Consider the following 17,091-nt stretch of genomic DNA (forward strand, 5'->3'; position numbering starts at 1 on the left):
TGTATGTGTTGAGTGCATCAATGAGTATGTTTCTGAGGTCAAAGGTGGGTTTGGGCCCTCAAACCTCAAGTCCTTGATAGGACACCATGGGAATATTTTCACTGTGGCCTAATGAGAATTTTTCTGCGGGGGGCTGGCAGTGAGGTTCTGCCTCTTAATACTCTGGGTCCCCTCCGCTCCAAGTGGGAGTGACTTTGGGGCACATGTTTCCAAACAACCTTAGCTTTGGTCTAAATTCCATCCAGACCTAACACCATGTGGGAGAAAACAGAGTCCCTGCAACCCTCCCATCCCTCACTCCTCCCCTTGCTTGGGCCTCACCCTCCTGCTCACAAGTGAGTTCTGGGAAAATGATGGTGGGAAATAGTCCTGTACTACAAGCAGCGATTTGAACTAATGGATACCCTGCTGAGAGTCTTTTCTTGAATCTGAACCAAGGGTAGAGAAGTTTGATCCTTGTCCAGGAATAATGAGCTTGCCAGGAGCCAGGGAACAAGAAACAACAGTCATTGTCTTTGGACTGGAGGATCCATTACCTAGAAACTTTTGGGGGGCATCAGGTGTTAAGGAGGATCTCTTTTCAGGATGGATCTGGCTGTGGGAAGGGGAGAATGAACCCCCTTTTCTGTCATCTTCAAAAGCATCTCCATGACTGTCTGCTGACGGGACCTAGGAGCCCTCCTCTGCGGATAAATAGAACAGACAAGAGCTTACAGTTGGAAATGAACAGTTCTATCATTATAAAAACAGGCCCAAGGGAGCAGACAAATGGCACGACACAGTCAGTAGCCTCAAGATGCTGGGAGCAGGAAACATAAATATTGTGAATAGTTGAGTTGATGCTCTTCAGAATTTAAAAGGGTGATCATGTTACTTGGTTAAACTGTAATCCAGTTTGTGCTTGAAGAAGTCTTTTAAGTCAAATAATTCCTTCCTTCCTCCTGTCTTTCGTTCTTTCCTATGTCAGTGCCCTGGGGGAGGTGCAGGGGATATAAGTAGTAACACAGTAGTTGTCCTTAGAGAACCAGACCCCAGGTAGGGGAAGAAGAGAATGGTTTGGTAATTGTATGCAGAAGGAGGCCCTTGATGTCGGACTGCACATATGCACGTGGGCGTGTTTGAAAAGCTACAAGTGTGTGAACTCCATTAGTGACTTGGACACAGTGCTGTCAGCTTAGACATCATTTCTGTTGACTTTTGGGGTCACATTAGCACTCAGGAATGTTTTCTCTGTGTCCTTGTCTGGAGACAGGGGAGCTGAGGGGAGGGAGGAGGTTTGTGAGGGAATGGAGTGTGTAGCCCTCTAAAGCAGCCTTGAGCTTAATCACTAGGGGGTCAGGCATTTTAGGGGTGGGGTTTTTAAATTTCAGTGATGACTGTTTCTGCAGTCTTAAAATAAGTCTAAAATTATCTTTTGAAATGCTGGCTTTCATCAGAGTGGGTTTTATTTTTGGTTGTACAGGGTGTGTTTGCATAACAGATGTGAGGACTTTTTTCTGTTAGAGCTTTTGAGGGCTTCTGGCCCGCAAGGAGAGCACTGGGACTCCCAGGAATGTCCTCCCCCTTGTCCTCCACCACCCTGCAGATAAATTAAAATACTTAATTTGCGGCTCTAAAAATGGCATACAGGAGATGTACAATTAGATTCATTTAAAGCACAAGTTCCGTTTTGGGGCGGCAGCACTCTAGAGGAGAGGAAGAGTCTCCATGGAGGTGAGAAGGCAGGGCAGGGTCCTGGGACACTCAGAAGACAGTCCAAATGGACCTCTCTGCTCCTCCGTGGCTTTTGATCTGTAGAGTAAGTTATCCCCACTTGTCATTTGCCTTTGAGATGTTTTTTTATATTCGCCAGTTGTACACTACTCCCCAGCTGTTGTTCCTGGTAATGTAGGCTGGTGAATTTTTCCTGTAGAACATTCTCTGGTCTGGGGGCTGTGTTGTCTCTAGCAACTACTCAGACTCTGCCGTTGTAGGGCAAAAGCAACCAAAACAATGTGCCAACAAATGAGTGTGGCCGGGTTCCAATAAAACTTTATTTTCATAAACAGAAGCAATGGGATATGATCCACAGGCTGAGTTTTTGATTCATGTGTTCGATCATCAGTGGCCCTATGCATGTCATATGTAGTCAATCCCTCCTCCCTGGGGGGAGAACTTCAGTGGCTTAAAAGTTATGTTGAAGGCACCAGAGTCTTTGCTTAAGTTGTAGATAATTGGGATGTGTCAATCACACGCTAGGTTGATGAGACAAGAATATTCCAGCAATAAATTTGGTGTGACACGTTTAACACTGTATCTGTCTTAGTCTGCATGGCCTTTTGAAATAAATGGTAAATTATCCACAGATAAAAATAATTTGTATTCTTCTTATGTAGCCAAATGAAGCATTTTGGTGATCAGGAAAAAGTGGGGAGGGAGAAAATGAGTGTGTCCCCTGCTGCTGAGGACTCCCCATTCCAAGTCCAATAAATGGTAAAACGGGAAAGATGCTGGGCCAGAAACATAAATGTCTGCCGTGTCCTGGTCCTCAGGACGAGGATTAGGGACTAGGGCCTCAGAAACTTGAAGTTAGAGGTGTGGTAGAGTCCATTCTTTTGGGGGATATTAGATTCTCATGTCCCACCTAAGGCAAAAATCATGAATAGCCAAAATTAACCATGAAAATGCTTGAAATATCCATAAAGTAGAACACACATGGTTCTGTGTGTAGAGCCTTTCGCTAGAAAGTTAGCTTCTTGTCAGCATGGATTTTTTAAACCCATTTTCTTCACTCCTTGTATCCCTTTATTCTAGAACAATACTTGGACATAGATGTGAATGAGTGAGCACATGACTAACCCTGTACTATAAGTGTATCTTAAGTGTATGATGTAATGTATAGTATGGAAAAAAGATTTCACATGCAAACTCTAGTTTTACTGGGTCTAAAAAATTATTTATAGAAGACAGTCAAGCACAAGTTGAATTTGTCATAATACATTGTCACTGTATTCCAAGTCCACATAGTCACAAAGACAGCTGATTTGGGGCACACTTAGGCTCTAAACATGTCTTCCATCTGGTAAGTGATCTGAATAGAAAGTTTTGCCTGTTGAGATGTTTCGTCTTCTTGTTAGAGAAAGCCCAGCATCTCTGTGTTCACGAGTGATTCTTCACTGGCCTTGTTTCTCTCAGGACAGGTACAAACTCCTTCAGACCCTGTGTTCTATGGGAGGGGCAGGGCAGACAGTAACCTTATTTGGCAGTAATACAAAGTGCAGTCCTCTGTAGTGAGTTTTAAGTTGTCTCTGAGGTTAGGTGTAGATTTTTTTCTTAGACTCAGAGGGCCCCATCCCCACCCTACCCCCTTTGCAGTGTTTTTGGGCAGAGACCCCCCCCCAAGAAAGAGGATTGAAATGCTGACCCTGAGGGGGGCAGTGGAGGATTTCCTGGCTCTGAAAGCTGTGTCCGTAGCCCTTCTAACACTTTTCCTTCCTTTCTTCTACTCTCCCTGTTACTCCAATGCTCGAGTTCTCAAAAACCCTCCCTGGGGAGAGCTTGGCAGTATCTGCTAAAATTTCAAACATACTAACTTTATGACCCCCAGATTACCTTCTTGGTGTCTGTCCTCCTTGATGTTTTACACGTGTACAGAGAGAGATGCATGATAGGGAAAATATCCAGTATGTGTTGTTTGTGAATTATTGATGAAATAATTATGAAAAATCAGAAACAACCTAAACGTCTGCCATTTGGGTAACAGAAATGAAATTATGGTTGGTACGGACATTCAACAATCTGCAAGACACTGTGAGTGGAGAGCAGCACAGCAAAGTGTCCAGGAGGGTTCATGCAAAGCTGTGACAGCGCTTATTACCTCTGGGAAGCAATCAAGTTGGAGGAACAGTGGTCAAGAGGATTGTATTTCCCCTGTATTTTATTTTATTTTATTATTTATTTATTTATTTGTCTATCTATTTATTTATTTTGAAAAAGAGAGAGAGAAGTTGCGCATCCTGGAGCACGAGGCGGAGGGGAGGGGGGCAGAGCGAGGAAGAGAATCTTGAACAGGCTCGTGCCCAGCGTGGAGCCGAAGTAGGTCTCCATCTCACAATCCTGAGACCATGACCTGAGCTGAAATCAAGAATCAGCCGCTTAACCGACTGAGCCACCTAGGAGCCCCTTATATTTTCTCTATCTTTATGGTAATTTACATTTTCCTTGGCAACAGGCATATAATTATGTATTGCTGAGTAATCACGTATTAATAAAATTTAGGAACGATCCTTGGACCCCTGCGTTTGCCATTGGGTTTCTTGAAAATAAGGGTAAAAGACCCAGTGGGTTCACTTCCTGACCCATACACAGAGCCTGGCTATCTCCTCAGCCATCTGCATTCTGGCTTCTGTTCCCCCTGGCTCTAGAGAATATTCTCATTCAGTGGCCCAAATGACTGTCGGCTGCCAAGCCCAATGTTACTTCTCAGTCCTCATCACACTGGCGGTATTTGACCCTGCTGACCACTCTCTGCTTCTTGAAAGCCTCTCCTTCCAATTCTCCTCTTCAGTTCTGTACCTTTTCAGTTTCTTCCTTGAGTTTTTTCCTTCTTCCCAGCCCCTGAATATTTGTATTCCCCAGGGTTCTGGGCTGTGTCCACCTCGGTCCCCTTCCCCTCCTTCACCTCCTTCCTCTCCAGGGGAGTTTACTTACTGCCTTTGAATGCCTCCTCTGCCATTTCTTTCTTTCTTTCTTTTTTTTTTTAGATTTTATTTATTTATTTGAGAGAGAGAGAATGAGAGACAGAGAGCATGAGAGGGAGGAGGGTCAGAGGGAGAAGCAGACTCCCTGCTGAGCAGGGAGCCTGACGTGGGACTCGATCCCGGGACTCCGGGATCATGACCTGAGGCGAAGGCAGATGCTTAACCGACTGAGCCACCCAGTCGTGCCTGCAAATTTTTTTAAGTGAAGTATTGCCCCACCACTTTGAAACTGCTCTTCTGTGATCCTGTTCCCCACTGGTCCACCGTTGGATCAGCTGTCAAGCTAGAAACCAGTATTCCTATACCTGAGTTCCTCTGCCTTTAGTTGTAGGGCTTACCCCAAATCAGCAAACAGGACCTACCCATTCCTGGGCCCCAATTCCCCAAATGCTTTGCCTCATTGAGGAGTTATATAAGTTTTCACTGGGATTGACTTACTTCTCATTCAAGACCGGTTCCTGGTTCCGTTTACTAAAGTTTGTATTTTCCATCTTTGATGTTAACTAATTCTCTTATGGAGGTTGACTTTAGTTAGTCTTTGTTCCCCTTTTGTGGAAGATCCCTTCATTCCATCATAATTAGTCAGTCCTCTGGGAATTGTCTTGTTTGGATTGAAAGCTTTTTGTTTACAGTTTGATCAGAGTTGTTTTTTGTCTAATCAAATTTGTGGCTGCTGGATCCTGATGAAATGCTTGTGGTGAAGGAGCTGTGAGCACTAATGCTCGTCTCTGTCTCATGCTTCTGAGATTCTGCAGAGTTACCGTTGGGAGCATTGAGTTCCTGATTTCAGAGGTGACAGGGTCAGATAAAACTAGACTGTTTAAGTTTAGTTCCTGTTGTGGCTTTTAATAATGACAAATGTAGACTTGCCTCTTAATATTTAGAAACCCGCACAAAAGAGAAGCAGGTATTGGTTGTTGGTACTGATTTTAAATAGACGCCCCCCCCCCAATCCCAAAAAGGGCCTCAAAGATAATCACCTGTCAAGGAATGAGCCTAGAGGTGGTCCCCTGGGAGCACGGAAGCTGACCTCAGCATCCCCCATTTCACAACTCCTGTCCGTCGGTGGGTAGCAGACAGACATGGCTGGCATGGACCTGGAGTTATTCCACAGAGAAAAACAAATCATCTTAGAAAGTTTGAAGATAAGTGGAATTCCAGAAAGAGGAGAGGCAGACAGAAAGAGGCTCTGGTTCTGAAATTCATGTTCAAGTAAGGGATATTAAATAGAACTTGCAGATCCAGTTCTTCTAGTTTTCAAGCTATGACTCAGGCCAACGTGCCCAGAGCTTTCTTGGCACCTTGGATTCATGCAGCCTGCTAGAAATATGATAGAATGTAAGAATCATTAGCTTTGCTAATATACCATTTTCTTACCTCTTCCAAATAACACTTTCGTATCGGAAGGGCACCACCACTCTCATCTTCCTCCTCTCCGTTTCTGTAAGAACCCTCCCAGAGTCTGTTCTTTTAGGTTTGCAGCATCTGGGACCCTGGCCAGCCAGAGCTGTATGTGGGCCTTTTTGTGGCTCTCCTGTGGTTTCTTTATATTTATTCATCTGAGATAGAAGTTTGTTTGAGGAGCATAGCTAGTATCTCTCCCGTGTAGGGAAATTATGTGGATTTTCTTCTAGCTTTCATCTCTTTGCGCTTAATACTTGTGTTGATTTTGAAAATATCTTCCCTGATTTGGGAGTTCAGATATATTTTCTTTTGAGTGGTGACTATTACAATATGAATCCTTGGTAAAGTAAATAGAACATCTGCTAAATTCTAAGATGCTTATTCCCCCCACGTGTAAATCAGAACATAGGAACCTGTCAGTCATTCGTGTAATATGCTGATTCCCTCTCCCAAAAGTTCTTTTTATAAAATAGATAGCACCTTAGAATTTAAGGAAATTTACTGTGTGTGTGGTTTTTGTTTTTGTTTTTATTTTGTTGTTAAGTTCCATGCCCAGTGTGGGGCTTGAACTCTAAGACTGAGAGTCGCATGCTCTCCAGACTGAGCCAGCCAGGCACCCCAGGAAGTTTACTTAATGGGCATTATGGATTAGGAGCCATGACAAGCACTTTTCAGGGATTGACTAATTTAATTCCCGGGACAACTTCATAAGGTGGTGGCAATAGTATTTTGTTGTACAAGTAGGGAAATTGAGGCTCAGAGAGAGTGTGGAATTTGCTCAGGTTAGTAGTGGAGTTAGGGTGAGAAGTCCACTGAGTCCTTGTTTATTCTTACTGATAATTTGATGGCTTTGAGTTTGGCTGCCTTGAGGGTTGAAAGGAAACCTCTTGCCCACAGGTCCCTACGGAACCAACATAGAAGTAGTGTCCTTGGATGCCCAGAGCCAGACTTAAAAGAGGCAACACCCTGAGCAGGTCCATCGCCTTCACCCCACAGTGTAGAGTCTGTGTGTGATTTATGTTTTCTTTTTCTAAAACTGGGATGGAGCTTGGAGCAGCAAATATTTAACCAGAGCAAATTCCCCTTGGTAAATTCCATTGGGTCATGTAACATAGAGGTTCTTTGCCTAAAAATATTCACCTCTTACTGAGAACTAAATGACTAAGTCACCCACAGAACATAAGGCAGGTCTTAGTACATGGAGCAGTGGGTTGTTTGGCTACTTTTATTTTGGATGAAATGACTAGTCAGTGCCACATACTCACCCTTTGATGAGCCTGAGAGCCTCTGGGACTAAACGAGGGAGGGATTGGGGTGGGGGGGATGATAGAATGGGAGTTTAGGCCCTACTGGCATTAGCATTCTCCTTGAAATGGGTATGAGGAAGGTTGGGGTGGGGGGAGAAGAGACTGAAGGTAAAAGATGCACTGGTGGAGATGAAAGGGGTACCGACTTGCATGTATTATAGTTGGGGGGAGAGGGAGATGTCAGGAATTAGTTTTGTTGATTGAGTAGAAGAGAGAAGGGAAGGAAGAAAAAAGCTGAATATTGTAGAGCTTTAATTCTATATAAATAAAACAGCCTAATAAGTGAGGTGGTGTCATACCTCCATGAATATAGCTTTTACAGATTTAAACCAGTATTACCTATTTGTTACAGTACTACTTAATATGGGTAGAGCTTTTGTTTCTCACTAAAAAGTTCTGAAACATTCACTTTGTGTGGGATCTCCCATTTTGTCAGTGTCTGAAGAATTTATTATTTATTTTTTACCTATGTATTTATTTTTTAAAGATTTACTTATTTATTTGAGAGAGAGAGAGTGCACACGTGCTAGCAGGGGGAGGGGCAGAGGGAGACAAGCCGACTGGGGTGCCTGCCACTGGGCTTGATCCCAGGACCCTGAGATCATGACCTGAGCAGAACTCAAGATGCTTAACTGACTGAGCCACCCAGGCGCCTCTATTATTTATTTTTGAAAAAAATTTTTAAAATGTTTATTTTAATTCCAGTTAGTTAAGATACAGTGTTATTGATTTCACCTGTACAATATAATGATTCAACAATTCCATATATCACCGGCACTCATTGCATGACAAGTGCACTCTTTAAGTCCCATCACCTATTTAACCCAACCTCCACCCCCCTACCCTCTAGTAACCATCAGTTTGTTCTCTATAGTTCAGAGTCTGTTTCTTGGTTTCTCTCTCTCTCTTTTTTCCCCCCTTTGCTCATTTGTTTTTTTTCTTAAATTCCCCATAAGATTGAAATCATATGGTATTTGTCTTTCTCTGACTGACTTATTTCACCAAGCATAATACTCTCTAGCTCCATCCATGTCACTGCATAAGGCAGGATTTCATTCTTTTGTATGGCTGAGTAATAGTCTATTGTATATATATGTATGTATATATGATATACACACATGTATATATGTATACATATACTCATACCACTTCTTCTTTATCCATTCATCTATTGATGGACAGCTGGGCTGCTTCCATAATTTGGCTATTGTAAATAATGCTGCTATAAACATAGGGTTGAGGGTGCATGTATCCCCTGAATTAGTGTTTTTGTATCCTTTGGGTAAATACCCAGTAGTGCGATTGCTGGATCATAGGGTAGTTCTATTTTTAACTTTTTGAGGAACCTCCACACTGTTTTCCAGACTGGCTGTGCCAGTTTTCGTTCCCACCAAGAGTGCGCGAGCATTCCCCTTTCTCCACATCCTTGCCAGCACCTGTGTTTCTTGTGTTGTTGATTTTAGCCATTCTGACAGGTGTGAGATGATATCTCGTAGTTTTAGTTCGTATTTCCCTGATGGTAAGTGATGAGCATCTTTTCATGTCTTCCTTGGAGAAATGTCTATTCATGTCTTCTGCCAAGTTTTTAATTGGATTATTTGTTTTTTGGATGTTGAATTTCTGAAGATTTTAACCCCATGAGTTTGCTCACCTGTGGTAAAACACAGCTAAAAATTCAGACTCGTTCAGAAAGCACTTGCTGACTTCTCTCATTACCTGCGTGGGGGTGCTTCCTGTGTCCTTGTGTCTAGTCCTGATTACTGTCCTGAAGCAATTTCCAGACCAGACATTCTCACTGGGATGCCCAGGTGCTTCGAACCCTATAAGTTAATACAAACTCCTGATCTATTCTTCTAGTTCAACTGTTTGTCCTCTGCCAACCTTACTTCCCCACCAAACAACACCTGCCCCCCCCTTCACTTTTTTGTCATCCATATAGTCCTACCAACTATGACCTCTACCTACAGAATTTCTGGTGTCCCTGCCAGTGGTTTACCTTCTTCATCCATTACCTAGACTATTAAACCAGTGGCTTTTCAACTTACCCTCCTGCCTGAAACTGGTCACCTTTCTAGTCTGTCCTCCACATTGTAGCTTAAATTGTTGTTTCTCCTGCCTATAGGCTGGGGGCCAGACTTATTAGCATAGAGTACTCCTGGCCTCTTGCGGCAAGACCCTGAATTCTTTTGAGCTTTATCTTGTGCCAAGGAATGCTTTTTTTAGTTATGTCTCATGCAATATTTAGGATAAGTATGTCCCAAATATTGTATGGGGCATTGTTAGAAGGTAGGAGAGGAACAGTAAAATATCCCCCAAACTAAGAAGGCAATTTTGAAACTGGAAAATGAAGCAAGTGACTCCATGCAATTTACAGAGTTTTATTCAGGGAACCTTATTGACGGTGGGGGTGAGGCAGGAATGGGGGGTGGATCTGGCAGAGGATGATCCACAGCAGCTGCACAGTTATCCTCTGCAAAGTCCAGACCTTAGTCCAGATTTTATGGAGTGAGGGGACATGCAGAAGGGTACTCTAGTGAGATCAGAAGCTTCACATGCACCTAATAGACAGCTAACCTTTAATTAGGTCTTGTGGCACCACCTGTGGTATATCTAACAGATTCACAGGAGGCCAAAACAAGCCTTTCCCCCAACCCCTATGCTCGGCTTGGCAGACGTTTCTAAGGTATGTATGTTAATCTTCAAGGGACCCCAAGAGGGGTCATGGAGTGAACACAAACTAAATGGAGGGGCAAAGATGGAGTCATTATTGTCAGCACTCCTGCAGACATACTTATACTAAAGAATAAGTCATTGTTTAATCAAAACTTAATTTATCTGGCAATCCTGCATGTCTGCTACTTTGTTTTGTAGCCTGTTCAGAAATACAGTAGTGTCTCTCTCTATGCATTTACATCTTGATCGGATCTAAAAAAAAAAAAAAAAAATTTGCAGTTGCAGAAACTTTGTGACTACAAAATATTTCACATTTCTTTGTGAAATCTTTCATATCCATCTGTTCACAAATAAGGAGCTATATTTAATTGGGTCTCAGCAACAATGCATTTTTGCCTGAGACACTAACTTGAAAAAATACGTTGTTTTGGAAAAACATGTTTCAGATTAGGGTGTAGTAATGACTGTGGAACTTTTCTGAGTGGAGGGAATCCTCAGTCAGGAAAATGAATTCCAGTTAAATTTAGTCTTCTTTTTGCTTATGGAAATAATGAATAATAAATAGCTTCAGTTACTATTGTTTCTTTTCTTTTTTTTAAAAAGATTTTATTTATTTATTTGACAGAGAGAGAGAGAGCGAGAGCAGGAACACAAGCAGGGGGAGTGGGAGAGGGAGAAGCAGGCTTCCTGTGGAGCAGGGAGCCCGATGTGGGGCTCGATCCCAGGACCCCAGGACCGTGACCTGAGCCGAAGGCAGACGCTTAAGGACTGAGCCACCCAGGTGCCCCTACTATTGTTTCTTTAAGATCTTTTCTGAGGATAAAACTAAATTGTCATGGTTCGGTTTTACTTCCAGCCTTGTGTCATTTTTTTCCTCTGCAATATTTTTTGTCTTGTGAATAACAGTTACAATGTGATTTTCAACTTATTTTTTGTTCTGAAGAATGTTCACCTTTGATGTTGATAAGAAGCAAAGTTTGTTTTTTTTTGTTTTGTTTTTTAACCACTGGCTAGATCTTTATTTTCCAACATTATTAGTAGTAGACATATCCTGCTTGTTCTCATTATGTAAGATTTTAGTTATTCTGATAATATGCATAGGTTTTACATTGAAACCTTCTAGTTGAACTAGAATAAACCATTGTCAACCTTTATCAGAAGATTAAGGCTCAAAGAATGCCAGTGAATTAAAAAAAAAAGCCCAATTAATATCCAGTTCACAGAGAAAAATACAGATAGCCATAAATTTAACAGAAGATGTGAACCTTACTTGTAACGAGGAAGATGGACATTGAAACAAGATAGTGTTTTTTATTGTTGGGAAGGAAAATTTTTCTCTACCCTTCAAGAATCTTCTGGCTGGTCTAAAATTTAAATTGACATGAGACAGATTAATCTGGGAAAGTCAAACTTAATTTCATACGTTTGTGGAATCCACATAATTTCATAAGCATGAGATTCCAAAGATGGGCAAAATGAGGTATATATGTCATCCTGAACTAAGGAGAAGGGGGGAAGGGGCCTGAGACCTCAATGAGAAGAAAAGCAATTCCCAGGAAGATGAAGAGGCATAAATGTTCGGTAAACATGTTTGCTGGGCCATACAGAAGCAAGGGACAGAGAGAGGAATTTTTACAAACAGACCTTGCTCAATTCTTCTGGTCTACCACACTGAGTATGCTGTACTTCTCTATGGTGTAGCTCTCTTCCTGGAGCAGGTCTCCTATTAAATTCTCCTTCCCCCCCCAAATCTAAATTTTTTTAGGCAATTAGCAGGGAAGGTCAAAGTTTTTTTGAGTCTTCTGGAACATGATTGTTTTCAGATCAAAATAATTCACATACCAAAGTGCCATATCTTGGGGCCATTTGTTTTGAAACTTTACATTATCTTTAAATTGGATGTTCAGGTTGGGAATGTGAGCAGTCTCAGATATTACTGATGAGGTATAAATTGGTGCAGTCTTTGAAAGCGTGGTTTGACTTTACCTCTTGAAACTTTAAAATTTGATTCAATTTCTAGGTCAGCAGTCCTATCCCATATAAATAATGGCACGTGTACAATGAAGCATGCATAACAGTGTTTATTGAGTCAGTGTGTGTAATAGCAAGAAAACACAAGTAACAGAAAACAAAAACATCCTCCCCAACATGTTCACTGTGGGAATGCTTATACTATAAAATATTAAATAGTGGTTAAAAAGTGGATCGGAGGGGCGCCTGGGTGGCTCAGTCATTAAGCGTCTGCCTTCGGCTCAGGTCATGATCCCAGGGTTCTGGGATCGAGCCCCACGTCGGGCTCCCTGCTCAGCGGGGAGTCTACTTCTCCCTCTCCCACTGCCCCTGCTTGTGTTCCCTTTCTCGCTGTGTCTCTCTCTGTCAAATAAATAAATTAAATCCTTAAAAAAAAAGCGGATCGGCTTATTTTAATTGGGAAAACACATATTGTAGAACAATACGTATACTCTTTTATTTAACTAAGTTGTTTGTTTATATACTGTATATATGGCACCATAGGTATGTATATGTGGGTACATTATGAGAATTAGGGATGGGGACACACTTGTAAACTAATAAAAATACCCACCAAATTGTTAACTCTTGAGAGGAGTGATATTTTGGGGTGGGAGTGAAAGAAGTCTTTCACTTTTTATTCTATATATGCATTTCAAGAAAAATATATCCATGTGTTACAAGTATAATTTTAAAAAATTCTGATGCTAGATTTCAGAATTCATTTAGGCTAAGTAAAGGTGAAGTGGTATGCTATAGCACTGTATCTTTAAAAATGATTCAGGGACGCCTGAGTGGCTCAGTTGTTAAGCGTCTGCCTTGGGCTCAGGTCATGATCCCAGGGTTCTGGCTCAGCAGGGAGCCTGCTTCTCCCTCTGCCTGCCACTCCTCCTGCTTGTGCTCTCTCTCTCTCTCTGACAAATAAATAAATAAAAATTATTCAGAAAAAATTAAGAAAAAGTCTTTGGAAGAGGGACTTTTTTCTCAGTCTGCATTTCTCTGGGCACAAGGTGCATTTCCATGTTGGATTTTGACTTGTAGGCTGAACAAACACTTCATGATAGCCCCTTTTTTTTTTTTTTTTTAAAGATTTTATTTATTTATTTGACGGAGAGAGACATAGCAAGAGAGGGAACACAAGCCGGGGAGTGGGAGAGGGAGAAGCAGGCTTCCCGCGGAGCAGGGAGCCAGATGTGGGGCTCGATCCCAGGACCCTGGGATCATGACCTGAGTCGAAGGCAGACACTTAACGACTGAGCCATCCACGTGCCCCCATGATAGCCCCTCTTTACCAGGCTTTATTTTATTTTATTTTATTTTGTAGAAGTCTATTTATTTTTGAAGTAATCTCTATACCCAGCATGGGGCTCAAACCTACCACCCCAAGATCAAGAGTCACGTGCTCTTCCGACTGAGCCAGCCAGGCGCCCCTCTCTTTACCAAGTTTTGACGGATGACTTTTCTCTCTTTTTCCTCAGATTCCTTTTTACGAAGATATTTGTAAAGGCATTAAAGCTGGTGACACCTGTGAGAAGCTGGTGGGGTATTCGGCGGTGTATAGAGTCTGTTTTGGAATGGCCTGTTTCTTCTTCGTCTTCTGCCTCCTGACCTTGAATATCAACAGCAGCAAAGGCTGTAGAGCCCATATTCACAATGGGTAAGTCTTTGGTCTTCGGGAGTGGGGGTGGGGAGTTTGCCCTTTCCTGATACTTAGAACACTGTTCCTCCATCTCTTGTACTCATCAGACTAACTGCTCTTCCCCTAGTTGAGATTGTTGACTCTGACTTTAGGGAAGGTGGGACTTGTCACCCCTCGGTGACACTAAGAACTAGAATCCTATTTGTAACACTTACTACCACAATGAGAGCTGCAGCGGAGACAAGAGTTTTTATTTCTCGTGCTAAGACCTGTCCCTACATCATTCCCCCCTCCTCCCAACAAAGTGGTGTTTTGCACAGAGGCCACGCTGAGTTGGTCTAATTATGGGAAAAGGCAGTCTCCAGTCACTTAATTACTCCCTCTCAATTTGGAAGGAACAGTACCAACAGCAGAAACACGGGCTGATGTGCTCACCTTCTAAGAGCTCTTTTGTCCTTCCATGAATATCATTTAAATACATTTCCTCTTTTTTTTTTATTTTTTTCCTTCCAGCTTTTGGTTCTTTAAACTTCTGCTGCTGGGGGCCATGTGCTCAGGAGCTTTCTTCATTCCAGATCAGGAGACCTTTCTGAATGGTACAAATGGGGTATTGGGGTGCCTATTTATTTTGTTCTTACCCATTTTGTAAAATTGTTGCAAACTGTAGTCCAGGGTGCCTTTGATATTTTGAATTAGTGATTTTCTTGTGGTTTAATAAAAAATTCCCTCCTTACCTGCCCACACTTCATCCACCATCTCCTCTCCCTATCCCTATCCCCTCCTCTCCCCCCTCCCCCCCTTCTTGATCTCTCCCCTATTCCCTCTGTTTCTGGCTGGGTGTTACCTTGCAGCCTGGAGAATTCAAATGGTAATTTTAAGGCTATTGGCCTGAAGGGAAAATGGGGCACTTAAAATTTGTTTGAAAACCAGTTTAGCATGTCAGCGTGACACCATCAGCCATGTTTGAATAGGCCCAAGGAGGCCTTGTTCTTTCCCAGCACTGCCCAGGAAATCCGCCTACACCTGAAACCAACACCGGGCTTCTGAGCAGCTTCAAATCTGCTTGCAGCTGAAGTGAGATCGGAGAGGCTTATCTTACTTATCTAAACTTACCTTACGTGAAACTGTATACCATTGAATTATGTTTCTTTTTCACCAAATTTACCAAAATTAATTTAATTTGAAGCCTTTAATCATACCTGAAACGGGGGCCTTTTTTCAAAAGAGCCAGGGAGGGAAAAAAGCCTGAATTTCAGTGGCTCAAAACATAGTTTTAACCCAAATGAATTCATTTTTCTAGTTCAGGTAGTAAAAACATTCACGCTGTGTCAGCCCATAAGGAGTAGCCCACGGTCCCTCAAATGGTCACTAGGGTCCGGCTAATATTTAGGGTCATACTAGTTGGGTTTTTTTTTTTTTTTTTTAAGATTTTATTTGACAGGGAGAGAGAGCACAAGCGGGGAGCGGCAGACAGAGGGAGAAGCAGACTCCTCACTGAGCAGGGAGCCCAACATGGGTCTCGATCCCAGGACCCTGAGATTGTGACCTGAGCCGAAGGCAGACACTTAACCAACTGAGCCACCCAGGCGCCCCTACGGTCATACTAGTTTTATGTAGTCCTTAAGGGAGTTATATCTAAGTCTTGGTTTTTCCCAAAATTTTGTTAACTAGCTTTCTGTTCCCCACAGATGTACTTTTATGTATGAAAATGGTAGATTTAGGGGGCACCTGGGTGTCTCAGTCATTAAGCGTCTGCCTTCCGCTCAGGTCATGGTCCCAGTGTCCTGGGATCAAGCCCCACCTCGGGCTCCCTGCTCCGCGGGAAGCCTGCTTCTCCCTCTCCCACTCCCCCTGCTGGTGTTCCCTCTCTCACTGTGTCTCTCTCTGTCAAATAAATAAAATCTTTAAAAAAAAAAAAAAAGAAAATGGTAGATTTAGGATGGGAAGGGGCCTAGCAGTCCTCTAGTGCATCTTAGTCATTTTTATAGACAAGCTGTAACCCAGAGGAGTGACATGGCTCTTTCAAGGTTAGAACTTCCTTGTCGCAGAGAAGTGGATCTGAGTCGCTTGGCCCCCAATCTGAACCTTATTTCCCTACTAGTCTCTGGTGGCTCCCTAGACAATACAGTTTGAATCCTTTTCCCTCTTAGTATGTGTTTTTACTTTTAAATTGTGGGTCATTGTTGATTCTGTGAATGGCTGCATCTGTTAGGCTGCCTGGCAGGTACATACAGTGTGTAGCTTAAGCTCAGGTGCTCCCGAGCCACACTCCTTGTGCTCACATCCCAGCTATGTCCTTTACTGGCTATGGGACTTTGTCCCATTTACATAGATTCTCAATTTTTCTTATCTGTAAAGTGGGCATAATGGTGGCACCCATCTTATGTGATTGCCTGGAAATTGAATGTGTTGCAGATACACTAAGAATGCAGTAAAGATGAACTATAGTCATTATTCTCCTTTGAGTTCAACACTGGAACAATCATCTCATCTCCTTTCGGATTATCTTCTTTTGCAGCCTGGCGCTATGTGGGAGCCGTCGGAGGCTTCATCTTTATAGGCATCCAACTCATCCTGCTCGTGGAGTTTGCACATAAATGGAACAAGAACTGGTATGTGCATTTTGGGAAAGTTTCCAAGGGAACTCACCCGTTGCTCAGAGAAACTGCCCACAGGACGGGGTTGATAGAGGCTCGACTCTGAGTTGCACTGGCCGGGATCAGCAGCCTGCTCACGCCTCAGACAGCTTGCCGGCACTTTCCCTGCACTCCTGCTCTTTGAACCTTTTCATTCACTCCTCTCCTGTGCTGTTTTTCTCTCCTTTCTTACTTTGCTTATAAAATATGAATGAAGGGGCGCCTGGGTAGCTCAGTCGGTTAAGCAGCTGACTTTGGCTTAGGTCATGATCTCGGTCCTGGGATGGAGTGCATGAGCATCAGGTTCCCTGCTTAGCAGGGAGTCTGCTTCTCCTTCTCCCCCTGCCCTGTGTGCAGCTACCCCCCTTGTGCTCTCTCTCAAATAAATAAATGAAATCTTTTAAAAATATATGAATGAGGGACGCCTGGGTGGCTCAGTTGGTTAAGCGACTGCCTTCGGCTCAGGTCATGATCCTGGAGTCCCTGGATCCAGTCCCGCATCGGGCTCCCTGCTCAGCAGGGAGCCTGCTTCTGCCTCTGACCCTCCCCCCTCTCATGTGCTCTCTCTCTCTCATTCTCTCTGTCTCAAATAAATAAATAAAATCTTTTAAAAATATATGAATGAGGGACGCCTGGGTGGCTCAGTTGGTTAAGCGACTGCCTTCGGCTCGGGTCATGATCCT

The 17,091-nt window shown here is 42.9% G+C and overlaps 1 protein-coding gene across 2 annotated transcripts in view; it reads left to right on the plus strand.

Annotated features, from left to right (window-relative positions):
* Window positions 1-17,091, plus strand: part of SERINC5 (serine incorporator 5) — a 104,428-nt gene that overhangs the window by 59,130 nt on the left and 28,207 nt on the right. For both annotated transcript variants that reach the window (XM_031026563.2, XM_081826677.1), the window contains 3 exons: window positions 13,612-13,790; window positions 14,286-14,368; window positions 16,291-16,384. In XM_031026563.2, the coding sequence (XP_030882423.2) occupies window positions 13,612-13,790; window positions 14,286-14,368; window positions 16,291-16,384 (356 nt within the window). The remainder of the gene's footprint in view (window positions 1-13,611; window positions 13,791-14,285; window positions 14,369-16,290; window positions 16,385-17,091) is intronic.

The sequence above is a fragment of the Leptonychotes weddellii genome, chromosome 7 (genome assembly GCF_054177405.1).
Source record: "Leptonychotes weddellii isolate Sample4059 chromosome 7, ASM5417740v2, whole genome shotgun sequence".
Classification (NCBI taxonomy): Eukaryota; Metazoa; Chordata; class Mammalia; order Carnivora; family Phocidae; genus Leptonychotes; species Leptonychotes weddellii.